The sequence below is a fragment of the Tachysurus fulvidraco genome, chromosome 7, assembly GCF_022655615.1.
Source record: "Tachysurus fulvidraco isolate hzauxx_2018 chromosome 7, HZAU_PFXX_2.0, whole genome shotgun sequence".
Lineage (NCBI taxonomy): Eukaryota > Metazoa > Chordata > Actinopteri > Siluriformes > Bagridae > Tachysurus > Tachysurus fulvidraco.
Window position 1 is genome coordinate 25,155,495 of NC_062524.1, and position 26,597 is coordinate 25,182,091.

Below are 26,597 nucleotides of genomic sequence, written 5' to 3' on the forward strand. Positions count from 1 at the left end.
CGCAGTCGCGTTCCTCCTTCAACCTAGTGCACTATATATCTCTTACCCCCTAATTTGGGTTTCGGCCTTTTTTTTTTTTTTTTTTGCTTTGTCTTGCTTGTATTAGCTTTTATTTTTTTTAAAGTCTGGTAGTATCCTGGTAGTAAATAGTTATTTTTTATTCTGTCTTAAATAAAACATATTCGCTTTCGTGGTTCCACCAAACTGTCACATAATTGACATAATTGGTCAGCTGTTTTATATATGGCTGTTGTATTAATTAGCTAATGAGCTAATGTCGTTGTTTCTATAGCTACGGCTAATCAACAGGGAAGGTGATTGTTGCAGATGTAAATAATTTAAAACACATTTCATATCGACATTGATAGGCGAGCGATATAGACAGGATAGAGAGATAGACATACTTATAGACATAGACAGATATAGACAGAGATGGACAATAGATAGACAGAGGATAGATAGTGAGATGGGCATAGAGATAGACAGACTGATATAGTTGGAGAGAGAGACAGAGACCGAGATATATATATATATAATATAAATAAATCTGGTTAACTTGTATACAGTAGTAAATGATTATAGGTACAGTAGCTACTTTGGTTTGTTCATGGTGCTGTATCACTTACTGTATCATATACTGTATCACTTAATGTGATAATCATCATACACATGTGGTTTGTTTCTAAACGTCATGCTCTGGGCTTGGATGGGATTGGGCCAATGTGTTGGCGAGTGCTGTTAGAATATAAACACAAAAAAAAAAAAAAAATTTCCCCCAGAAAATTTCCCATCCTGAAGTCTTGATCTTCTTCCACAATGATCATACGCCAACATTTTAGTAAATAAAATGTGGTAAAACCAAATAAATATCAATTTATTAACATGCTATTTAAAGATCAAGGTGGATAATCCACATGATTCTTATTCATTTATGCTATGTATTGGATGGAGGATGTTTACTTATTAAAGGAGCGACAGTGCTTTGTGTTGTACTACATCACACCACTCTGACGTGCTTTATTTCCCTTTAACAGCCTCGTCTCTGGTGTTATTACTTACATAAGACCTTACATTTCTTCTCTTCTATGAGAATAATTTATCACATGCAATAACTTGAGTTCTTGTTTCTTCACCAGTCTCAAAAAGTAGAAAAAAAATCTACATCAGTTTATCAGCCTGTGTGGAGCCAAACAAGCTTAACATGAACTTGTAATTTAAGTTAAGACTGTAACAATCGTGTCACATTATCGATAAGCCATTTACTTCTACAACCAGTCAGAATGAAGAATTGAACAGGATGCGGTTTAACTGGTAAAAAGTCCTGTTATGTGCTTAAAGTACAAAGCTGAGATTCGAGATGTGTTCAGAGATAAAAATATCTGGATTGTGTTCATGTAGCTGTGTGATGAATGTTGCACCACCTGAGTGTAGTAGTGTAACTTAATGAGAAGGGTCTTACTGCTGCTTTCAGACTCCGGCGCTTCATTTCTTTGAGTTTCTCATCACGTTTTTAGAGCGTAGAGTTGATTAAACGGCAGTGCGGTAATCAGTGTGTGCTTGTTATTTCAGTGTCTTCGTCATTGTGTGTTCTGACTGCCATTTGAGCAATCCTTATTTTTGGAAAATGTTTTATTTATTTATTTTTTCCTTTTTAATAGCTTCCACCCCCCTCCCCACTAGCCCAGTTTAGGGATATTCCTGTACTTTTATGGGCTTGTTTTAGGAAAGTGTGACGTTAAAGCTTTCACAACATCGTGTGGCATTTTATTCACTGCTGAAGCAAAGTATTCGATCACAATTCCTTGATTCCTGGCTTTAAAACAGATACACAGCTGATCATAGCAGTTACCCCGTGTTACTACATGTTCATAGGAACGTAAGCTGTATGAGATCTTATTGTAGTTCTAAATCTCTGAAAAATCTTCTTTCCTCAAAGGATTTTCATTTCCTGCCACGTCGGCAAAATTGTGCCGCTGTTTTTCTAATCTTAAAATTTAAACCTGTTGCTCAGCTATTTTGTGCCACACTGGTAGTTAAATCCTCCTTTTCGTTAGGTTTGAGGTGAATGAGTGTGTGTTTGATTTCCAGTACTGTGTGGAGTTCGATAGCCTTCTGGGTCGTGCTACACTGAGACTCTTTATAAAAAGCTTCATAAAGCTGCACAAGATACTGTTTCGTTGTCGCTGTAAGTCTCAGTAGTACTGAAAGTGTAGAAGTGCTTGACTTCTTGACTAGAGGTGTTTATGATGTGGAGGAAAATGTGCCACACCATCAAGACCAGCAGTTTCCTCACCATCTGCGTAGACTCGAGATGGCGGACGGTGTTGTCTCCACTAGATGTTCATTAGCTTTTCTGATTTGTTCCTGAGTATCAGCTCTTTCATGCACAAAAATCTAAAACCTTGATTTTTTTTAAAACCTAAAACAGAACCTTTATAGAAGTGTTTGAGATTTTAATCTGGATTTTTCTTAATTTATTAAAAATAGTCAAAAATGGACTGGACCCTGTGCATGAAAAGGTTAATCACACAAACATTAGTCAGGTTTAATATTTATAGAGAAGTCAAAGTGATTAGTATAAAGTAATGGTTTATTGATGTATATGTTTTAGCTGCTTTGTTAATCAGCTGGTGTCATCTCACATTTCTCATTTCTTTGTCCTACTGGAAATGGTTTTCCACAGAGCATGTGCAGTGGAGGTTTTATGGCCCAGACCAAATATATCCTTATTCACATTGGATTAGTTCAAGTGGTTGAAGAGACGCTGGCTCGTATTTCAGTTTCAGGCAAATCTGCAAGGGGCAAAAAAAAACAATTGAATCAAGTTTAGTTTTTTTTTTGTTCTGTATGTGGTGTTTGGTTTACAGTTTGTATTGGTACCAGCTTTACTCTCTCTAAAGCTCGATCTCCACTCATAACCTCTCTAATACCCCATACTCTAGAGCTCTATCTTAACTCATAACCTCTAATCTAGAGCTCCAGAGCGTTATCTCTACTCATGACCTCTCTACTATTCTCTCTAGAGCTGTCTCTGTATTGGTACCAGTGTTGTTCTCTCTAAAGCTTGATCCCCAATCATTACCTCTGTAATATTTTCTTTATAGCACTCTCTACACTCATAACCTCTCTAATACTCTATAGCTCTCACTCCACTCATATCCTCTGTAATGCTCTATATTCTAGAGCTCTCTCTCCCCACTCATAAACTCTCTATAGCTCTATCCCCACTCATAACCACTGTAATACTCTCTTACAGCTCTATTTCCACTCATAACCTTTGTAATATTCTCTATAGCTCTCCACTCATAACCTCTGTAATACTCTATAGCTCTGTCTACCCATAACCTCTCTAATACTCTATACTCTAGAGCTCTCTCCAATCATAACCTCTCTAATACTCTATGGCTCTATTTCCACTCATAACCTTTAATACTCTGTAGTGTAGGACTTATCAGCTCGTATTGTTTTATTTAAGATGTGATCATCTTCCTGATGCTCTGTAATTCAGGTTTGCGAAATTTGTCACCTTCATGACCTTTTACTAAGAGTGTGCCTTCTCCCTTGAGCCACATTATGTCCAGAAGTGTTAACCGATATGAAGGTGAGAAATGAATGAGGTGTGGAGGCGGTCACTGCTCCCTGTATCCCCTACACTACATGGGGTTTAACGTTTCTCAAATGTTCAGACTAACAGTTCTACAGTGACGTGTCGATCTCATGACTATTCACAGTACATTTACATCAGTGTTAATTCATCTCAGAAGTTTTCTTTAACGATTTATCTGTAGATCTCGTCTATGCTACAGGTCGGTTGTCCCTTTTAATCCTCAGCAGTGTTTATATTGTGCTTAGCCATGTTGTCCGTCCTCAGCATTTTTACAATATTTAGTCTTGTTCTAGCTTTATTTTTTATTTTTTTGCTACTAATGTCTTTGTTGTCTTCTTTCTTCTTCCTCCTTCTGCTTTCTAACTTACATTCTTCCTTCTCAGCTGTCCTCTTTTTTTCTCCCTCCTTCTACGTACATTCCCCGTTCTCGTTCCTCCTCATCGTCTCTTCTTGTTAAATTGCTCTTTCTGAGTCACGACTGGAAGCTGCAGTGAGTTTTAATTATTATCGATCCCTTTGTTTACGTTGGGCGAGTCGTGACTGATCGTTAATCAGAAAGTGGATTAGACCGAACTAAAATAATCTTGGTGAACTCTAAAGTGCAGACTTTCCGCAGTAAATGATTGGCTTGACTTTCATTCGGCTCCTTAATACTTCACTGTTAAAGCTCTGTTTTCTGGTGTGTCCATAAAGATTTAAACGCTTTTTATATCCTGACACATTGCACAACTGATTATTGGTGCCATGTGTTCAAAGTTGTGCATGTTGTTCAGGAGCGACAGAGAAAAGGAGGTGTACGAGCTTGTTCTGATGCATTATTGAGGCCAAGCATTTAAGAACTTCAAACCTCTTGAACACAGACAAAGAACAGAGCTCTCTCTCTCTCTCTCTCTCTCTCTCTCTCTCTCTCTCTCTCTCTCTCTCTCGCTCTTGCTGTGTTGCAGTTGAACACAACTGTCATGGAACTAGGTTAACTTGCTGTTCGAGGCCTTGAATTATTTTTTCCCCCTTTTCCTGTTCATGCATGTTGATGAAGAATGTGAGCCTGTGCTTCTTTCTCCATCATGCACTGAAATAAAAAAGGAAACGAATAGCCTTCATTAAGGTCTAATGAAAATAATCTTTTTGATCATAGTTAATAAAACATGACCTAATAGTCACAATATCGAGTTATCTACACACTTCCTGCTGCTGTGGACTGCTATCTTAGCTCAGACGTGTTCAGTCATAGGCCCTTAAAGACCAGGGTGCGTATTCATAAAGTGTATTCATAAAGAGTGGTCTCTGAGAGCTCCTAATTCAGGTTAAACTATGATTCATATCTTCAGAGTGATTCAGGACCAAACTCTGAGCAAATCCGAACAAGGGAAATACAACAACATTTATCTTAGAGAAGGGGTGGGGCTTAACCTGTTACTAGGTGACACATTCTTTCAAAGACTCTGATTGGTTGTTCGATAAAATGAAAAAAAGGAGTGCTCTATTAAAAACCTTCACTTTGTCTCTGTTAAGGTACGAGTCTATATTATGTAGGGATTACGTTAGTGACCGATCATATTAGAGATGTTCTAACATCTGTATGTTATAGATGTAGTAATTGTAAGAATAAAAAAGTAAGAATAATATAATCTGTATCATCTTATTAACTCACTATCATGAATAAATATCATACACAATACATTTCTTCTCCTTCATCTTTCAGCCATTTTTTCCTTTTAATCCTCTTAAGTCTCCTAACAACTAACACTTTTTGACCTTGTAAGGTCTTTTAAGGGTTAAAATGCTTTATGAAGAACTTATCTTTAATAGGATCTTCTCTTAATTTTAAAAGGAAACGCCCACATTTTTAGACATTTCATCACTAGGAGAAACTCTTTGCACTAAAATCTACAGGCCTCGAAAACAAACCGGGACAAAGTCGTTAACATTTTGATTCAGACGACTCCGTGGCGACTCGTCTCAGTAAGCCGTGACGCGTCGTGTTTGGTCGAGCTCATGAAGGAGGTTAAAAGCTGTAAGAGCTTGGTAGTGATGTGTGTACTGTGTCTAGTACAAGTCACATGATTCAGGTGAGGGATGCTGGGAAGTCTGAACCGGAAAGCAGGTTATTACGATTCCTATAAGACAAAACAGACGAAGGAAACTGATATTACGACTAGCAACAACGTGGTAAATACTGACCGGGAAGAGCTTATTGTTTATTATTAGTGGAGCTGATGTTTTACTTTTTATTTTTTTCTAATGTTCTTAGACACACACAAACAAGAACCTTGAGAGTGCGACATAATTGCCTTATTTCCCTAGAGCAATTAAGTGCTGGAACATTTGTACTGACCGAAACGGAGTTGATGTATGAAAATGATGCACTTTCATGATTTAAAACAAGCTAGGAGAAATAAGGTCTTGCTTCATCTCACCCCTTAAACAGAGCTGTGATTACAGGTTTTCCTTTTCTGCTCCTCTTCCTCATTCTTCCCACTTCCTCAGTCTTTCCATTTTTTCCCCCACCCATTCTTCCCATTTTCTATTCCTTATTTCTACTTCCCTATTCTCTTCTCTTCCTCTCTCTTCTCCCGTTCTGTTATTTAGTGTGTATTTGGTTCCCTGTTGTTGCTTATAATTTTGACAGAAAATGGTTCTCGGGTGACTTGTTGGGGCTGAGGGAACAATGTAAAATGTGTTTGTGGGATTAACTGGCTAGCTTGCTAGGATGTTTCCTTATGATTATGCCTCATAGCTATGTATCTTCATTCAGTTGAAACTTAGCTTGACCATAAATGTTAGACATTCTGTGTTTCAGCTCCTTAGTTGTGATGTAGGCCTTCATTCTGAATGTTATTGAGAATCGAGTTAAAGTAGCTCTCTGTAGGTAGATGCCAGACCCGCGTGCGGTGTACGTGGGCATCAGATCATTTGGCGCTCCTTTCTAGATTATTTTTGCCTCGCAGCTTGCTATAACACCCGCAGCGATGGCAAGAAGTGTGACCGTTTTCAAGCTTTCGCTTTGGATCACACAGGTTTTAACCCTGAATTCACCAGAGAAGCCTTTCATTTAAAAGCTCCTTCACTTAAACACTTAAACACTCTACATCGCCGGTGTGTTAAATTGTTTACTGCGTATAAAGACTTGTCTGAAATCACACCAAATCAGCACAGGTTTTAGATGAAACCACACTCTGTGAATAGACTAAGACTTGTGCTGATTATATAATGCAGTACGTGAAATCAGAACAAAGCTACAGCGAGGAAGTGTGTACTTACTGACAATGGCAGACGACTAGAGGTTCTCTAAATACCGCTTAACATCACTGCTGTATTTCAGGATGGTTTTAAAGCTGCACGGATCTGAGACGGCCGTGACGAGAATACGTCAACCGACTGTTAACAATTAGCACCGTGGTACAGTTAGAGTTTTTAGATTTGTGCGAAGGTGGCAAGGATTGTTTTATTTTAGACTTCACGTTGCATCGATTGTGGGAGACGCCTGAAAATAGCTCAGTGTCCGGAGCTATATAGCAGCAAGACTCAAAGTCGGATTTGTGTAACTTTCAACCTTGTGTTCGAGCTATGAAGGTGGAAGAAATGTCGCTGGATCAAGCTAGAGAGATCACGTATGTTTATTAATGTACGTTCATGTGTCATCGATCGGCATACGTTCACGTGTAACTGCTGTCGAGGTGACATGTGCTTTCTGAAGTGGACTTGACTTTGCTTGTAGTTCAGAAGACACTGGAGTTCCTGAGTAGAAATATTAGGCTATTTCAAATGAAAAAAAGCAGCAGTTGGATTAAGGCAAATTTTTCCAGCAGTGAAAAATGTTTACAGAAAGCACAAATCTCTCATTTCTGCTTCTCTCTGACTTGACCTTGAGCTGTGAACTGTGGCTTCATGAATTTTGAATGCTAATGGACTCTGCCTCGAAGCCCCACCCCTTCTGTTATGGCATGCGTTTTCAACACTAGTTAGTGACGGTCCTAGTAGACGTAAATAGTCCTAGATTTCCGTAAAAGGAAAAAGGGGGACGTCTGTGAAGGTAATAAAGGTAATGAGGAAATGCTTAAATATGATTTGTCCTTGGCTTTCCTCGTGTCAGCACTCGCACCTCAAGCAGCGTGACAGACAAACTGTCAGCCATCTTGAAATGTTTGTTTATTGAAATTTATCTATGAATGTCAGCGTTTAAACCATAGTTGTGGGTGGTGGCAGCCGTAGCTCCGCCCCTTTGTATGGCTTATAACATTATTAAACCTTATAACATCCTTATTCTATAATGAGTTCTTTGACAGTGTTCTTACATGTTTGAGAAAATGGCAGCCTTCAGCGTTGCATCATGAAGAGATTTAAGATGAATGCATATGTATTTATTTTTTTGTCCTCCTTCCGGTTTATACATTGCGTGTGCCTGAGTCCTGAAGTCAACAAACAGCGCAAGCCAATTTCTAGTGTGTAATGTAGTAAAAACTAAACTGTTTTGGGGAAAAAAAGCAAACAATCACGGTCTCCTTAAACTCGTGACATTTTGTGAGCGACCTCGTCATTGGATTTCAGCATTCTGTGTTGAAATCAGGATTGTTCTGCTGTACTCAAGTTCCTGTTTGAGGCTCAGGAAAGTAACGGTCCTCGAGTGTCCTTCCCCTGAGGCCGAGCTGGAGCGTTATCCAACAGATTGCCTTTATTCCTTACAAAATAATAAACCATCTCTCAAGTAGGGCAGAACATACAGCATGTATCTCATTTCTTTCTTTTGACCTGCTCCATCATTGTTGGTCGCTCTGACCCAGGAGCACCCAGTTGTGCATTTTTATGCACTGCTGAAATACACAGTGTGAATTTAGCCGCATGTCCAAGAGTACTGTGTCTTGTCGCCTAGAAACTTACCACACGGATATAACACCTCTGCTACTACAAGAGAGCAGTAAGAAAGATAAAGGAAGGAATTCCTAAAACCTTCACCTTCTTATGGATGTTATGAACGCTTTAGCGTCTTATTTTTTTATTACTCATCACCAATTCTTAAGATTTAACCATGGTGAAGTTTTGCTACTACTGTCGAGTCAAAGTTTGTCTAGCGGAGTTCATTTGTCGTGTTCACTCGTACATTAAACAGCCTGTAACTCACTGTAACGTTTAAAAGTACAAAATCCATCTTCGTAGCTGGAGAGAGAGAAAACTCCTTAATTTCTACAATTTATAAAAATGTACAGTATTTTCCGCATCATAAGGCGCACCGGATTATAAGGCGCAGTCTCTATTACGGGGTCTATTTCTGTACTTACCCCATACATAAGGCGCACCGTATTATAAGGCTCATGCTAAAACATACGGTCCACAAAAAAGGTAACAGAAGCAAAACAGTGAGTTTAGTTGAACTTTATTTTACTGTTTAACAACACACGCATTATTTTTTTAATCAATCTTCTCCCACAAATCCATCAAAGTCCATCTACTGTGTCTTCTTAACTTGGCGCAGTACATTTTCTTGCTTCCCCCACTCCCGAACCATAGATTCATTGATGTTGAATTCTTTCACAGCTCTATTCCCATTTACCACTGTGTAACTGATAGCCTGTAGTTTGTAATTGTGCCTCGTAAGCATCTGATTTTTATTGGCGGATGGCAAACCAACTTAAGGTGCATTTACCACCACCTACAGGACTGGAGTGTGGAGCGCATAATGTTTAGGAAGAAACGAATGTTTTGAAACATACCGGTAGTTATACCTACCGGAGGCGTGGCGAAGGTAAGCGTACGCTCTGTACGTATTAAGTAATGTTCTCTGATTGGTTTATCGCTGCCAGCGTACGTAGTGTATGTATTATGTCCCTGTGTCAGTGGGAAATGGTCCGACAGTCAATCAAGCGGAGCGCTTACTAAAGTCACAACATTTTTACAGATTTTTTGGAACTCGGTGCACACAATGCGCACCGGATTATTAGGCGCATGGCCGATTTTTGAGAATTTACGGCTCTTAGGTGCGCCTTGTAGTGCGGAAAATACTGTACACATTTCTCTCATGACCCTATTGGTAAAGCAGCTCCTTTATTTTAACCCCCTGGACTTAAGGCTTTAAACAAATGTAGTATTTTCTACCAATGTTTCTAATGTCATATTGTCACCGTGTTGACACCATGTTTTTTCCTAAAGAGTTTATACAAGAATTTTGGTGTTTGTGGGATTTTCTTTTATTTTTACTTCTTGGGTTCAAAAGCAGCGATAGAATTGTTGCAGCATTTCAAATCAGCATCAAGGATTAGAGGCGCACAAGCGCAAATATCTAAACTTTTAGTATCCCAATAAAATTTAATGGCTTCTGGTTGGGGTCGTGAACGTGTCCCCTATTGTGTAAACGGATTGGGTTTTATTCGTTTGGAGGACGTGAAGGTAAGGATCGATTCAACAAGCAGACAGACAGCCGTCTCTTCAGGTTCCTGATTAAATATTCAACTGAAGAATCATCTTTTTAATTCGGTTCACAGGCTGAAATCTAGTACAGCGTGTTGATGCGTAGGATGAGAATCGGTGCACAGTTTATCAGAGCGTAGAGAGTGGTGGACACGTCCCTCCTGAAATCCACTTCTGTCTTCTCTTTTATTGGGCTGCTTTGTAAAGCCAGGAAGTGGGCCAATGTTTTCCTCCCTGTTGGATTAAAAGGTGAAATTACAGAGGGAGAGGAGTGTAGAAGCTAGATAAACAGTGCAGCCGTCTTCCTCGTCTTCCCCTCGCCGTTTTTTTTTTGCCTCGCGTAGCTGTTTTTTGTCTGGCTCACAGTCAGCCTTTCTTTTCCTCAGGCTGTATTGAGCTCTCGCAGGCTAAAGATGCGGTCTCTGCAGAGCGAATTCAGATGCTGCCGGATTGGATCGATTCGCCCTTTTGGATCTGTCGGACGTGGTTAAATTAAAAAGGCTGGTGTGCGGCGGGAGGGATAGTGTTTTTTTTTTTATTATACGAATCTGCATCAACGTCAATCATAACTGTTGAGCCTGGATTCCGCTTCGAGTCGACTTCCTGCTGAATCTCTGCTGGTTTTGTTCAGGTTTTATTAGTCCACCTGGATCCTTTCTGTATTCACACTGAACTTGTTCATTTATCGAAAAATATTTGTTACTTGTAAAGAAGCGTCTAAGGAGCTGCGAATGATTCCTGAGTGTTTGATCACTTCACCTCAGCTTTTGTTAAACATTTCTTTTATATCCTTGTCTGAATTGTTTATTTATTTAATTATTTTCCAATCAGGTGACAACTGAGAAATTACACACGATCAAAACACAGCCGGTCTGAGAGCATCTGAGCGAAACGACATGGATTCTCTTTTTAGGCCATGTTCACACTGCAAGTCTTAATGCTCGAACTGACCCGCATGCGCAAACGAACAATAACAATGACGTCACACGCAGCACGCAGTTGGCGAGGTTTTGGAGGAAGTAATGTGATGTATTCAATGCAAACATTTATGAGCTGGTTTACGTAACCACTTTATATAACACTTTTAAAACACACACGCACATGTTACCAGTCACGTTTGTGTCACATTTTTGCCGGCGCAAAAAAAAAAGTTTTCGCCAGCGCATAATTGTGACGAATGTCGATGTAGATTGACGTAAAAGTCGTATCAAATCCGCCTTGGCTGTTCACACTGCGGCCACATTGGAAAAAATCAGATCTGGATCTGATTCAGGACCACATATGGAGATGGCCCAGATCTGACTTGAAAAAATCAGATCCGGGCCAGATTTGAGTGTTCACACTACTCCTGAAGAAGTCTGACCTGGTCACTTGACCCCAAAAAAATCGGATTTGGGCCACTTTTACCTGCAGTGTGAACAATCAAACTCCTGACTAATTTTTACCAACTGCTTCTTTTCTCATTCAACGATTCATTCCAACTTCCCAGCATTAGATTTCTGACCAGCGAATGTTTCATACGGATGTTTTTCATCCTTTAACACACATTCTCCCACCATTCATCGACTAAAACGTGTGAAAGGACCTTAAACGACGTCGTTTTCTGTAAAACATTCCAAAAAACACCCTTATTCCTTTACGCCCCATCAGAGCCGTGATCCAACTTCAGTTATTTCTAACATCCAAAATATTTTCTTTCACTATGCAACAGTTTTTTTTTTTTTTTTTTTTCCCTTCATCCAATCAAGTCATTAGGTATAAAACGTTTATTTAGACGTGACCGGGTTTGTGTTAGTTGGACACCGCCTTTCAGTACGAAGCGCTGGATCGTGTTTGTTTCTAAGCCGTAGATGTGTTTATACTGTAAGTGTGTCTCTGTGGACATGATGTAGGTTTCACATTGGCCTCAGGACACAAATATTTTGCTTGTTTCAGTGAAGGCGAAACTCACCGAAAATCAGCTTAAATACCATTAGATTAAATACGAGTTGTTTTTTTTTTAAAGCAGGTTTTCACTTCCCTGTTCCCCGAGGCAAGGACCAAAACACAACAGGTCATCAGGCAGCTCGATGTTGTATCCCGCTTGCTCACGTTTACCTCTGTAAGGGAAGGGAAACGTGGCCAGAGACGCTGGTCAGAGACCTTACTCCTGTTTTGTTCGAGAGTGCGAGCGGAGGGACGATAAGGACATTGCTTACATAACGGGAATTCGAGCGCTCGCTCATTAGCTCTGTCCGTATGCAGCTCCATGCACGGGCCTCGTTTGTATTAATTAACCCATTAGCTCGTCATACTCTAGTCAATTAGGTTTCCAGGCAACCAAAGCACAGGACTGAGTAAGCACATTAGACCTGGTGAGGGAGGTAACACACAACTGTCTCTGACCGACGGAAACCGAAAATCAGCACGACTAATTCTGCTTCTCTGCGAATATCAATGGCAACTTGCTCAACCTCCTTACGTTTTATTCCCTTGTTGTTAGTCAGGATGTTTGGAGGAAGACTATCTTAATCACCTTAATTGTTAATAATAGGGTGGAAAATATTTTTATCAATATGCTTTACTGTGAGAAAAGATCAGGATTAATAAAGTGGTTTGTCGTTACAGAAAGAAACCGATAAAGGTTTTATTTGACCGTGTCATCTGATGAAGCCTGTATGATGATGCGGGTTAATCCTTTTGTTTTGTTCTTGTTCATGGATTCATTTTTTTTCCTTTGGTGCCTCTTACGCGTTTGACTTTTAACCTGTCGTGATTTCAGGTTTTTAATAAAAAAAGTCCTAAACGATTGTCTGCAATAGAAAATCTGTCAATTCCAGAAATATAGTTTTAAAGGTTCAGTACAAAATCTTAACTTGAGCTGATGTTAATCAGTCTATCGTTTCTATTTATCAGAAGATATAAAAGGAATTCAGCTTTAACCTGACAAGCAAGTGCTCTTAATGTGTTTAAATATATAACAGAGAGAGAGAGAGCTGGGAATGTGATCATATTTGAGCCTTGTTTTGCTCACCACCTTCCTTGATGAGAGAAAAAGGGATTAAAGGGAGCAGAAACTAGTTTGTATTTGTTTCTGTATTTGTACAGATGAGTAACTGAGCTTTTACTTTAGGTAGAATTTCTGAACTTTTGCTACCTCTGTACAACGTGTACACACACGCACACACACACACATTCATGTACATGGAAGTGTGGCACTTCTGAGCTGAGGAGTAAAATGGGCTGAGTGAGCGAAAGCGAGATATTAAGATTACCTGTTGTTTATCCTGCTATTAACATTTCTCACGGTTAAACACCTGAAAATGTTCACGATTCCGAACTCCAGCTTTTCTTTCCAAATATTTTTTTTTTCTTTACTTCCAAATCGAGATCAGTTGCTCGTCACAGCCGTCTCCAGTAGACAGTAGATCCTCGGTGCGTCGCTGGCCGTCTCGCGCTATAATGCTTTGATCATTCAGCAATGAACTCGGACGCTTTAACGTCCTGACAATAAATGTAAAAGACTGAAAAAAGCTGGTGATTGTGTAACCTAGTGTACACAAGTGTATCTCTTCTTCTTCTTCTTTTTTTTTTTTTTGGGATGTAAAGTAGACACTGCTTGTGTGTCGTGTATCAATGATGGTGTTTGATTTATAATAGACTTGAGCATGAAATGAAGATTTTTTTTATTTTTTTATTTATTTTTTTTTTTTTTACTGTAAATGACTTTTTATGAATGCTCTGTTATGTTATGGACTGATGTCTGAATGGCTTCCCCGGTCACCAAATAGTAAGGAAAAGCAGTCCCTCTCCCTCTTTGTGTACTGATGTGATGTGTTCTGATGTGTGTGTGTTTAACACGGTGTGCTCTGTGTCCACATTTTTGCAGACGGCATCTCCAAACTAACATGGCAGTCAGGCTGTGTGATGTGGCTTCTCTGCTTAGAAGTGGCTCGTGGGCGGCTGAGCCGTGGACTGGGGTCTGTGGGACTACTACTTATTTACTTATTTTACCTCTTCTTTTCTTTTCTTTTCTTTTTTTTCCACCTTCTCTTCTTCTCCTCTCCCTCATGTTATTAAATTCATGGGCATTTTCCTGTGGTGCGACGTGTCGCATCTCGAGCGCTTTACGAATCACAGTATGGAGAGCAAACAGGTCCGATTCATTGTGTTAAAAGTGAAACTCGTTTCTAAACTTTTTCACACTGGAGCAGTTACAGAACATAAAACAGAGCTGCAAAGGCAACAATAAAAAAAAACACACACACCAAACTGTAGTTTAAACCGAGCGCCTTTAGAGATGCAGAATGCAAGTGGGGAAAAATTGGGGGGGGCTAAATGATGTCAGTGTCTCACATCTCAACACGTCTGGTTAAATATTACATATTCAAAACTTTAGTTATGCAAATAAAGGTTCAGGAAGCCTGTGTGTGTGTGACCTCGAGTAAATTTCTGATTTAAAGACTCAGATTGTAGGCTGAAATTCTGAAGGAGTTTGTGTTGTGGATTTGTTGGTTGAAGAAGGGGTTTGATGTTTTTTATAAAAGGCTACAGGTTGGATTGTTTATTCTCAGGTAGAGAAGGTTGTGATGAGTGTGTTTATAGGGGGTGGGGTGTGTGTGTGTGTATATATTGGTGTCTAGACCTATCTATGTAAGGGGACGTGTATGTAAGGAAGTATGTAAAGGGGTGTGTGTAAAGTGCTATATTGTAGAGTGGAAGAGGGTATGCTGTAGCTGGGTGTGTGTGGAAGTGGGTATGCTGTAGCTGGGTGTGTGTGGAAGGGGGGTATGCTGTTGCTGGGTGTAAGGGGGTACGCTGTAGCGGAATGGGGTGTAAGGGCGTATGCTATTGGGGTGGTGAGGGGTATGCTGCTGCTGGGTGTAAGGGGGTACGCTGTAGCTGGGTGTGTGTGGAAGTGGGTATGCTGTAGCTGGGTGTGTGTGGAAGGGGGGTATGCTGTTGCTGGGTGTAAGGGGGTACGCTGTAGCGGAATGGGGTGTAAGGGCGTATGCTATTGGGGTGGTGAGGGGTATGCTGTTGCTGGGTGTAAGGGGGTACGCTGTAGCTGGGTGTGTGTGGAAGTGGGTACGCTGTAGCTGGGTGTGTGTGGAAGTGGGTACGCTGTAGCTGGGTGTGTGTGGAAGGGGGTACGCTGTAGCTGGGTGTGTGTGGAAGGGGGTACGCTGTAGCTGGGTGTGTGTGGAAGGGGGTACGCTGAAGAAGGGGGTGTGTGGAAGGTGGTATGAAGTCTCTGGCTGTGGGTGTGGAAGTGGGGTATGCTGTAGCTGGGTGTGTGTGGAAGGGGGTACGCTGTAGCTGGGGGTGTGTGGAAGGGGGGTATGCTGTAGCTGGGGGTGTGTGGAAGGGGGGTATGCTGTAGCTGGGGTGTGTGTGGAAGGGGGTATGCTGTAGCTGGGGTGTGTGTGGGGAAGGGGGGGTGTGCAGTAGCTGGGGGTGTGTGTGGAGGGGGGTATGCAGTAGCTGGGGGTGTGGAAGGGGGGGTATGCTGTAGCTGGGTGTGTGTGGAAGGGGGGCTATGCTGTAGCTGGGGGTGTGTGTGGAAGGGGGGGCTATGCTGTAGCTGGGGGTGTGTGTGTGGAAGGGGGGGTATGCTGTAGCTGGGTGTGTGTGTGTGGAAGGGGGGGGTATGCTGTAGCTGGGTGTGTGTGTGTGGAAGGGGGGGGTATGCTGTAGCTGGGTGTGTGTGTGTGGAAGGGGGGGGTATGCAGTAGCTGGGTGTGTATGTGTGTGGAAGGGGGGGTATGCTGCAGCTGGGTGTAAGGTGTGTGTGTGTGTATGTGTGTAAGGGGGTATGCTGTAGGGTGTGTGTAAGGGGGTATACTGTAGGTGTGTGTGTGTGGAAGGGGGGTATGCTGTAGCGAGGTGTGTGGAAGGGGGTATGCTGTAGCTGGGTGTGTGGAAGGGGATATGCTGTAGGTGTGGGTGTCTGTAAGGGGGGTATGTTGTGGGGTGTGTGTGTGTGTAAGCGGGGGTGATTGTGTCCATGTGCTGTGAGGTAAATAAGGTTTGTATTTACTGCTGTTCTCCAGCTTGGTGTAATTAGCTGTTACTTGGTGCTAATGTTAATATGATTAGGAAATGTTTTACTGCTGATCAGCTGCTTTCTGCTATAGCCGTGTTAATTATGGTGTTAATTCTCCTGATATATTTCTGGTTCTTATTATTCTGTACACAAGAGGAAATAAGTTTGTCGTTTTCTTACACGTCCTTTAACACAACCTGATCAGCGATTTGTAGATAATTAGTCATTAATTAATGCTTATAGTTCTATTAGCTCACGTGAGACACACACACACACACACACACACACACACACACACACACACAGCAGGAGAAACGTTTAAACACCTTAAATAAAAAAAAGAACTGAAACTTCAGACCACAAACAGTTTGTGAGGGTTTTTATCCCTTATGCTATTTATAACCCAAAAAAGATAAATATACAGCATTTAAATAAAATGAATAAATAAAAGTGACTTAATTTTGAATAAATTAATTTTCTATACACGACGCATTCGAGATCGATTTAAAAAATAAATTTTAAACACCTCCAAACTTTTTTACCTTCAATAAAGCCCCATTTTATTAGTTTTATTATCCGTGTTTAAAATCTTTCTCGCACCTACAGGTAAAATGGCTCATGATGACATGTTGGCAAGACGGAAGGTTAACGCGTGTTTTCTGACTTGACACATCTGCCCCCACCCCCCCAACCACCACCTTTTTTTTTTTTTTTTTCTTCCCTAATTTTTTGGGGTTCTTTAGCAGGTGATTGCTGCCATGGAAACGCAGCTCTCGAACGGACCGACATGCAACAACACGAGCAACGGTCCGAACCAGATGAACAGCTGCTCTTCACCGGTGGAGTCGAGCGGGATGGAGGACAGCAAGACAAACTTGATTGTCAACTACCTGCCCCAGAACATGACCCAGGAGGAGCTCAAGAGCCTCTTCGGCAGCATCGGAGAGATCGAGTCCTGCAAACTCGTACGAGACAAAATCACAGGTGAGGTTTTTAGTTATTTATTTCTCCTTCACTTTTTACTTTAAGAAATGGGCTTGAAATCCCTGTAGGACACACACACACTCACTCACTCACACAAACACACAGTTTTAGGTTTGTTCTGCTCACAGAAGCGTGAAGCGCCTAGAAGATTGCAGCCTGGAAGAATGTGAAGGTCGAGGCCCAAAATTTGTCAAAAGCGCATCGCCTGCTCTGTTCCCTGTCCTCATCTGAGGCTGAGAGAAAAATAATAAATATTATTAAAAAGGAATCTTTGTCAGAAATGAAGCGTATGGTCCGGGGTGTGTGTGTGTGTGGTGGTACAGGAAGAGCTCTAGATGTTCAGCCTGAACGTCTCTTCTGAAGTCACTAATATTCACTGGTTATTCTGTTTCCTAGAAGTTCTCAGGAGCTCTTGGTTTCACTTTTCCACTGGACTACAATCGGTTGTAGAAAGGACATTATTTATATCGTCACTCTTCAGATTTATCCACATGAGGATGAGTCCATTGTTAAAAGTGCCAAACAAACAGAATCGAATATTTTAAGACACGGGTAATATTTTAAATGTTAGCAGATCAGGTCTTCTTAGGGATCAGGGATGAACTCGTTGCTAAATTTGGGGCTGTTGCTCATAGGCGCTGCTGGTGATTGTGTTGTGGACGTGGGCATGCGGCGGGCTTTGTCTCTGATGCGACAGTTATGAAACGGACGTCCTACGTGAAAGCTGTCATCACTGTGGAGCCTCACCTCAGTAACCGCGGACTACTGTGAGCCTTGTGTGTGAACACGTAGGACTCGTCACGCTGCTGCATCTGTTTCTCTTTACATCGCTCGTGTTGAGTTTCCATCGATTACAGCCTTCAGTCTGCCGTTACGAGTCGTCCCTAAAGTCTCCATACATGAAGAAATCAACAGTTCTTAGCAAAGTGTTTTCTACTTTCTTTATAAAACCTCATCATCATGACTGCCGTCGTGCGTCTTCGCTTCAGCGCCCAGTTTGGGGTGGGGGTGTGTGTGTGTGTGTGAGATGTGTAATGTAGCTGATTTCTGCAGCTGCTACTACATTTAACACTAGATATAAGAGCAGGGTTACTCTCTGCCATCCAGAGTTTATCACAAAACAAATGCAGACTGATTCCTCCTTGGAGTATTGGAGCAGATTGGAGTAATTTCTTAACCTTTTTTATTAATTTTTTTTTTTAATGTAGACTCGCTTGTTTGTCCTCCAAACAAAATCGATGCCAGAATAAGCATTTGATTTCAAAAGTTAGCGCTCTGAGCATGACTCTCTTTCTCTCTCATTTACTTTATAGCTCTGCATCCCTACATTTGAAACGGCTCTTTCCCCAATAAACGGCGAAGCCTGCTCGGCTGCATTTAACTGAGCAAAATGTTCTCGTTTTATTTATTTATTTTTTTATATAGATTATTTTTTCCCCCCCTTAGCGAGCGCGGTTATGAAACTTCGCCCGCTATCCGAGCAGATCGGCTCGGTCCCTTTTAAAGAGCCATTTAATTGTTAAACATCAGTGGTTTTATTCGAGGCATTTGTTTAGCATCCTGCACCACACACATCCACCCAGCACGCCACCGGCTCTGTGGCTCAGTAAGATGCATTGAACATGTCCCATCTAGCTTTCTGCATTGTTAGGATCTGATCTCACGTGTTCAGCTGAATTCGTTATGTGGAATTAATCCCTTACATGCTGCTTCTATGCACAGGTTTAGTTCTAAACCGTAAACACGGCCACGATGAAATTAGCATCCGGAAATATAGCGGACATTTCACGTACGACACAGTAGAGTTCTGTGAGAAGCTCAGAGTGAACACTGTAGAGTTCTTCCTGCCCAAACGTGTCTGTACAAGATGATTACTGTTGAACTGTATAACAACTGAAGAATTTATTCCTTAAAATTCCGAAAAACACACAGCAGCGCTTGTGTCTCTGAGGCACCCAAACGCCACCCTGCAGAACGGAGGAAAGAGGACGACGATCATCTGTTCGGTCTTGTTCGGGAAACGCAGGAGCCTAGAGCAAGTGAAGATGAACCCTTTACACACCTGCTGTAGCGGATGAGCCTCTTCACTCTCCTCATCATGAACAGTTTATACCCCCCGCCGGAGTCTCGAGGTATCTCGGGAACCTTCACCAGACTCTGATGCTTCTTCTGTTCTTCCTCCTGAGCAGCTTGTACCTAAACACCCACCACTCATCGCTACAGATTGTCTTTTGGATGCCGCTCTTGTGGCCAATGTATTTCTGTGCCGGACTTTGTTGTGATTTATGACTAGTGTTTTGGAGCATGTTTACCGTTGCACTTTTGGCCTTTGTGGTCATTTGTGCTTTGCTCAGGTGGCGTTACATCACCCTCCTGGTGAATCAGATTTTATTTATTTATTTATTTATTTACTCTGACTGCAGCCGTCTTTCTGGCCGAATGCTAAAGATCTACTTGTGTAACTGTTATTTAGCCCTGACCTCTGTCAATACAGAGACTGAATCTTTTCCGTTTCTTTCCTCCGCTCAGCTTCTCGGTCTCCTTGTTAAAGCACACCTCTGTTAGATCCCCCACAGAAACGCACTAAACGGGGAGCCAATTATAGAGAAAGCAGGTGCTTAGAGCCGCTCTCTCGGGGACGAATATGTATTCCTCCGGTTTAATTGGCACTTTGCTGGTTGGTTTTGGTGACTGAAAGATGATGTGTAATATTTTTTTTCGCCCCCTCACGTTAGAAAAATGCTAGTTATGATACGGTAACAAATTCGCCTCGTCAGATGTGAAATCCATTATTTTGTTTATTTACATTCACAGTCAGACCTTTTGGTTCCTTTGGCAGCATTCAAACAAAAAGGAAAGGGTTTTTTCACTGAACAGACAAGGAATATGGACGTGTTTTATACGCAAGATGTACTTCGAGGTAAACTGTACCACGACAAACGCGATGAGTATAACGAGCAGGATGCTGACAGTCACTCCTTTTTATATGTAAGCTTTCCCCTCGACTGTGAAACGAAGGTACAAAATTGTCTTACGGTTTCTATTCTCTTGAACGAAGAGCGCACGAACCAGTTCCAGCATGACAATGCCCCTGTGCACAAAGCAGAGGTGAAGGTTATAGAACCGAGTCCTGACTCGTACTCGACACCACTGAACACCGACCTCAGTGTCTGATATCACTAATGCCCTCGTGGCTTAACGAGTACAGACGTGTTCTGGTGTTTGCATGGACACACAACAATAGATCGATGTGCTAGTATTTGAATCCTGACTACACTTGTTTGTTAATCATGTTGTGTATCCAGATGAAGACCAGAAATCGTAAACTCGATGCATGTTATTTTGTCATTTCTGACCTTCGTGTCTGCTAATTGTTTTGTTTTTTTAATTCGGGCCCCGTTAATAAAACGCTCTCGTGTTACACACCCAGTCCCTGTTTGTTTATTTTTGAGACTCATTTGAAGGAGGTTTTTTTTCTTTTCTATATTTTTTGTACAGTATAATGGCAAGCGGTTGTCTTGCACATTCCGGATGGTTGCGCTTTGGGGATCCCAAACCAAAAAAAAAAAAAAAACCACCAGCTCCGTCTACCCAGAGTAGGATTTCCTGTGTTGCTCTTTTTGCTGTAATTTTTTGGATTGGATGCTGCGTTTTGGCACACAGCATCCTCTCACTGCAATCTCACCGTCTGTGCTGATCATTAGAAGGTTTCGCTGTAGCGGAGGAGGCTGAGCTGAACCTGACCAGCAGCTACATCTTGGCTGTGGAAATTGCATCGCTACCATGTGGTGGAAGGGAGTGGGTGTCGAGCTTTATTTTTGTTTTTATTTATTTATTATTCCTCAGGCAGATTTGAGATTGAAATTATTCAAGAGAACAGAGATCTTCATTGCTCAGCCTGATGAGTCATAGCAGCAGTCTATTTTTATTTATTTATTTACCCCCCCCCCCCCCCAACCCGTGTCTATTAAAATAAAACCGTCCATCATTTCAGGCCGGAGGAGAAACTTTAAATTCAGTAAGCAGGATGAACAGAGAGGGGATGCTTCTACGTGCCGCATAATAACCTGACGGCTGCTTTGCCTTCTGTTTACTGTATTATCAGGAAATGTTTCAGTCGCTCGGCTCCGTCGAAAATACCAGCCCGAAGCCTGTTTTACGCGATGCAGCACGAGCTGGATTTCACGTTACACCCCATGACCAGTCAGAGCTCCTGAATAACCCAAGTGCAGCGGTTTGTATAAATGTCTCCGTGTGGCTTTTTTTGCCGTCTCCGCCCCCTAAATTATCAGATTGTGGAGCGCGTAGAATAAACAAACATTTCTCACTTCGGAACCGGCTGATGATCAGTGGGGTGTTTGTGTCGCTGTGACTGGCGAAAGATGTACAGTATAAACATGTTTGCGAACGTTTTCGACTTTGTCGCGTTTGTATTTTGCGTGTGCGTTGAGCAACACCACAAAATTGTTTTGTAGCTAACAGCTCTAACAGAATGATCTCTTTTTGATCACGTTTCAGTTCGTTACTGAAGCGTATTAAAATACAGTATCTGAACCCGTTTGTCTGATCGCAGGGCAGAGCCTCGGGTACGGCTTCGTGAACTACGTGGATCCAAAAGACGCAGAAAAAGCCATCAACACTCTCAACGGACTGCGACTGCAAACCAAAACCATCAAGGTAAGAGCCATCTAAACAGAATAACAGCCTAGACGCTACATTTAATGTTTTCCCCTCCAAACACAAGGTGAGGTGATAGACGTGTGGAAGGATCTGATGCTTCTGATTAAACCATACGCACATTTATCCCTGAAATTGCAGAACACGTGCAGACGTAACTAAAACGGATGAGTGGCAGCTTCTTTCCATTTGAGTGGCGAGTGGTTGCTGTAAAACTCCACACACACACGCACGCACGCGCGCACACACTCCCGTGTGTCGTTCTTGGTATAAGTAGCACGTAAAAGGACTGTGTGCTGCAATACAACACTTTGTTACAAACTGTAGATTTTCAGTCTGAATGTATTTTTGAAAGAAAAGCAATGAAGTTAAATAAGGAAAGAAGTGTTGGACAAGTTAGAACAAATGTGGTTAGAGGTCAGGAGGAGAAGGAGGAAGAAAAGCGTTCATTAGAGCGACAGACGAGCGAGTGTTCGGTTATGGCAGCGCATTCGCTTTGTCCCTTCTCCAGAACGTAAAGTAGAGAAAAGCAAGGGCAAGTTTGGTGGCGTTTATCGATCACAGCTCCTGTGCGTGCAGACTGCGTCGAAGCTTTAATTAAAAGTGGGCAGTTTTTATCGACGTGGTCGAGATTGCGGAGCCGAGCCAACGTCTCGTGTCTGCCAGCGTTCTAATTAAATTTAGGCAGATAAGCACCAGGCACTGTGTCACCCAGGCAGAGCTGCTGAGGAGGCAGAGAGAGGGAGAGATTTTAGTTAGTAGCAGATACTATATCACAGTTCTAGTCGTCGTCCTAAAATGACGAGCCAAGCTTTAGTGACACATGAAGTTTAGTCTTCTGTAGCACAGCGTGATGATGCTCCAAATCCACACTCTTCAAGCGCTCGCTTTATTGCTAGTCCCAAAAAAACCCACAGTGCAACAAGAGGCTCCTCTTTTCTGTTATTATTATTATTATTATTGTTTAACAGAGAGCTCGGTGTCACCGCTGCTCGCTGCCGCCGTCTCGCTTCGTCCTCTTAAGTAAACAGTTGAAAGGCATCAAAACCTCATTTGAGATAAAACTATTTTAGGGAGTAGAAAGAAATTTAGCTGTGATTTTTAAAGATGCAGCAGTAACTCTAGCAATGCACAAATTAGTCCCCCCCCCCCCCACACACACACACACACACTTTCCCATGATGCACACGGTCACGTTGAAATTAAAATGGTTGTGCTTTAGTGTCCAGCAAGCCCGGGTACAGAAATTAAGTTTCTGATATGCGTCACGTTTGTTTATAATAACACTGTACATCAGTGCCGTGATGCAGGATCGATGCGTCATCCTGTACAGTCTTGAGACGACACATCAGCGCTTCCTTTATCTCAGCGTACACTGTTTATTCCTTGTTGACAGATCAGTCAGATAAAGAAGACCGTCGCATCTTTTACTCCTTTAAAACCTGGCAAGAATAAGTCCTCTTTCTCCTGGATCTGTCTTGTTAGCACTGCTAGCTGTCTAGATAATATATCTGCAATGTATTGTGATGTGTAGTGTGTGTGTGTGTGTGTGTGTGTGTGTATATACATAGTCCTTCTTATGGCTTGTGAGAAAACATGTCCACTTCAGATGAGTAGCAGCTAAAGGAACATTGTACGATTAACTAATAAAATACTGTTGTAATGTTACACCATCACTAGTTTTCTCTCTTTAATTGGATGTAGTCATCTACCAACTCTACAGAGCAAGCAGTCAGGCATTAGTTTAACTAAACTCTTCGTTTCATCTTCAGGGTTTAAAGAGAGAGAGAGAGATGCCCCATGCCGTCGTCGTTTTGCCAAAAGCAGCTTAGCATATGTTCGTCGTTGGGGCTGCGTGTGAGCTGAGGGATTTGGTCGGTGTTTTGAGCTGCAACAGCTCACAGTTTGGAGAGGTGTTGCAGTCTCCTGCGTTATAAATATCTCCATCTGTTCCAAAGCTTTCTCGCTCTATAGACAGTGGTTAGGCGTGATTGTGTCGTTAGCTTAGACGCTCGAGCGAGAATGTGCTATTGTAGGCCTGTCAAAGCTTTTTGTGCGTTAATGTAACGTTATTATGAAGAATAAAATCCGTTTCGCGGTGCTAGAGCGACGAAGGTTCGACGCTCTGCAGTTTGTGTATTTTGGGGGAACAAAGTGGACACGAACGACAGTAAAGTGCCATGTGCATGTTTACTACATTTACAGACCTTTTAATCCTCACATCACTATAGAAGCTTCTGTGGAATCGCCTCTTAGGCTGGAGTCACGGGTCTGGCTGACTGGATGGAGTTCAGGGACATTAGGGAGCTTAAACGCCTCCCTCGTTCCAGCTCTTCTGCATTGTATAATGGGGAATCTGTTGCTTTACAGTTTGTGTATTACAGCAATGAAAAATGTGAGTTGTTTGGAAAACGTGTGAAAGAGAAACGTGCCTTATAGCAGAAGTCTGGATATCGCTTCATTTACACCGTTTGAGTATAGAATAAAATCATAATGAGACCTGCACAAGATTTTGGGTGTGGATTGTTGATTGAATGTATTTTGTGTGGTCTCTTAAGTGAATTGCTCTACAGTGTCTGTCGCGTTAATCCTACAGGATCAGAACTGGATTTACACTGTGTAAGCAACCGTTTGACCACCACACTCATTAAACTGTCTCTAAATCACTAACAACTGACAAATCGGAGTTGCTCTGGAGCTGATAACGTTATCTGGAGCTCGTACAAGCCTGGCATCATGCAACTAATGCAATGCTAGATGAGCTTCACTGGCGTTAACACCGTGAACAGTAGATCTACCTTTCGGTTGTAGCGGTGTTTGAGCTCGCTGCTGTGTTTCAATGGGAAAATCGTCCCTTGTTACTGACCCACGTGCACGTCCTGTACAATACAGAAACATGACGCTGTACAGATAGATTAGACTTCTACGTTCTCGTCTATGAGGCTGGTCTGAAGTCACCACTGGAGGAAATCTAGTGCTCTACACTAGTGTAGTAAATAAGGAGTACGGTTTACGATGCATCCACAGTGAACAGCGGATGTGTGCGATGTGGTGGTGTGGTTTGGGACAGTATGCAGATTTGTTTTGTTCCATTCCCAAGAAGTGACACATTCGGTGTCTTGGGTTTGTTTTCCGTTTTGCACTGCTTGCTGTTGGCATGTAAAGCTGTTAAGGCATGTGTAACACGTGTGTCGTGCCATCAGGTGTCCTACGCCCGTCCAAGTTCGGCCTCCATCAGAGACGCCAACCTGTACGTGAGCGGTTTGCCCAAGACCATGACGCAGAAGGAGCTCGAGCAGCTTTTCTCTCAGTACGGACGGATCATCACTTCCCGGATCCTCGTCGATCAGGTCACAGGTGAGTGAGTCACACCTGCTCGAGTTTCAGCATCGTTCAGAGGACACGGAGCTACAGGAAATGCCCAATAAGAAACTCCTGGGTCATTTTTAAGATGAGTCTGATGTCTTAATGCCACTTAGAGAGAGAGAGAGCAGAAGCGCTGGAGGATGTTACAGGTGCTGCTGGTTAGTCGTCCCCAATCCCTTCTGTCATTAATATGCATGGACAGATGAAATGTGAAATGGATTTTGGATCAGAGAAAGACTGTGTGTGTAATGACGACACCCCCCACCCCCCGAACCACCACACACACACACACACACACACTTTTCCCCTGAGGTGCTGCTTTAATGCCTTTTTCACAGTAAGCTTTAAAATGAATTTACAGTCAGACTGGTCTCCCTTTCCAAAATGGCAACTGTCTCTTATTCCTATTTTCTCTCTCTCTCTCTCTCTCTCTCTCTCGCTCGCTCTGCTTTCTCACATTTCCTGTGTTTGTTGCTGATATGTAAACCATGATTCTGTCCGTTTAAATAATCTTTCAGAGAAAAGGAGAGAATAAATGAAAGTTAAAGCGGAGGGGGCTTTCTGAGTCAACGATGTCTCAAATCTGGCTGAAAGGTTACCAGTAATATTCCTTCGGAGGCTAATTTAGCGGAGGTGAAGGATACACAATTGTTTCAGCTAGCGGTTCCTTTTACTCGTACCTTCACTGTGGTCTTGCGCTCCGACACAAACCGAGTCGGCTGGGACTGATTTTAAAAAGAAAAGTTGAGAAAAAAAAACCTACTAGCCTGTATTGTGTGCGCTCTTGGTCTTATCCTGTATATGTAATGTTTTTTCCTCTCGTGCCCAGGCGTGTCCCGGGGTGTGGGTTTTATCCGTTTCGATCGGCGTGTGGAGGCTGAGGAGGCCATTAAGGGGCTGAATGGGCAGAAGCCTCCCGGAGCTACCGAGCCCATTACGGTGAAGTTCGCCAACAACCCGAGTCAGAAGACCAGCCAGGCGCTGCTCTCTCAGCTCTACCAGTCTCCAAACAGGAGATACCCAGGACCGCTTGCCCAGCAGGCTCAGAGATTCAGGTAACACACTGGAATCGGGTTTTAGACAGAGCTGATTGAGGTTTAATTAATCTCTAATTAAAATTTCACTGTAATTATTAAATGCATAAAAATAGTTCTCCCTGCTCTCCAGCTTTCTTTCTCTTGTCGTTGTAATGTGACTCAGTATGATGGAGCAGGTCACGTATAATTAACGTAACGTATAATAACGTACCAGGCGGCCAGTCACCGCGTCTGTGCTGCACACAATGAGGTTTAATTAAATCATAACGCGGGCGTCTAACGCCGTGCGTCACCGTTCAAGTGAGAAGTTCACCTTTCTATTATGAGCATGTCAGTCCATGTCTCTGGTCAGTTCTAGATCAGACTCTTCTCCTCGTCCGAGCGTCTTGTCTGCGTACGTGCCGTACATCACGGGCGTCGTTCTGCACTCACGGCCTTTGTTTTGTTTTCAGGCTGGACAACCTGCTGAACATGGCTTACGGAGTGAAGAGGTAAATGT

General features: G+C 42.2%; 1 protein-coding gene across 8 annotated transcripts in view; it reads left to right on the forward strand.

Annotated features, from left to right (window-relative positions):
- The window catches only part of elavl2 (ELAV like neuron-specific RNA binding protein 2), a 33,472-nt gene that overhangs the window by 2,683 nt on the left and 4,192 nt on the right, over positions 1-26,597 (forward strand). For 3 of the 8 annotated variants that reach the window (XM_027158125.2, XM_027158124.2, XM_047816445.1), the window contains exons 2-7: positions 13,878-13,968; positions 16,778-17,018; positions 21,592-21,695; positions 24,899-25,052; positions 25,891-26,116; positions 26,551-26,589. In XM_027158125.2, the coding sequence (XP_027013926.1) occupies positions 13,897-13,968; positions 16,778-17,018; positions 21,592-21,695; positions 24,899-25,052; positions 25,891-26,116; positions 26,551-26,589 (836 nt within the window). In that variant the 5' untranslated portion in view covers positions 13,878-13,896. The remainder of the gene's footprint in view (positions 1-13,877; positions 13,969-16,777; positions 17,019-21,591; positions 21,696-24,898; positions 25,053-25,890; positions 26,117-26,550; positions 26,590-26,597) is intronic. The other 5 variants (XM_047816446.1, XM_027158127.2, XM_047816447.1 and 2 more) reach the window with 3 other exon arrangements.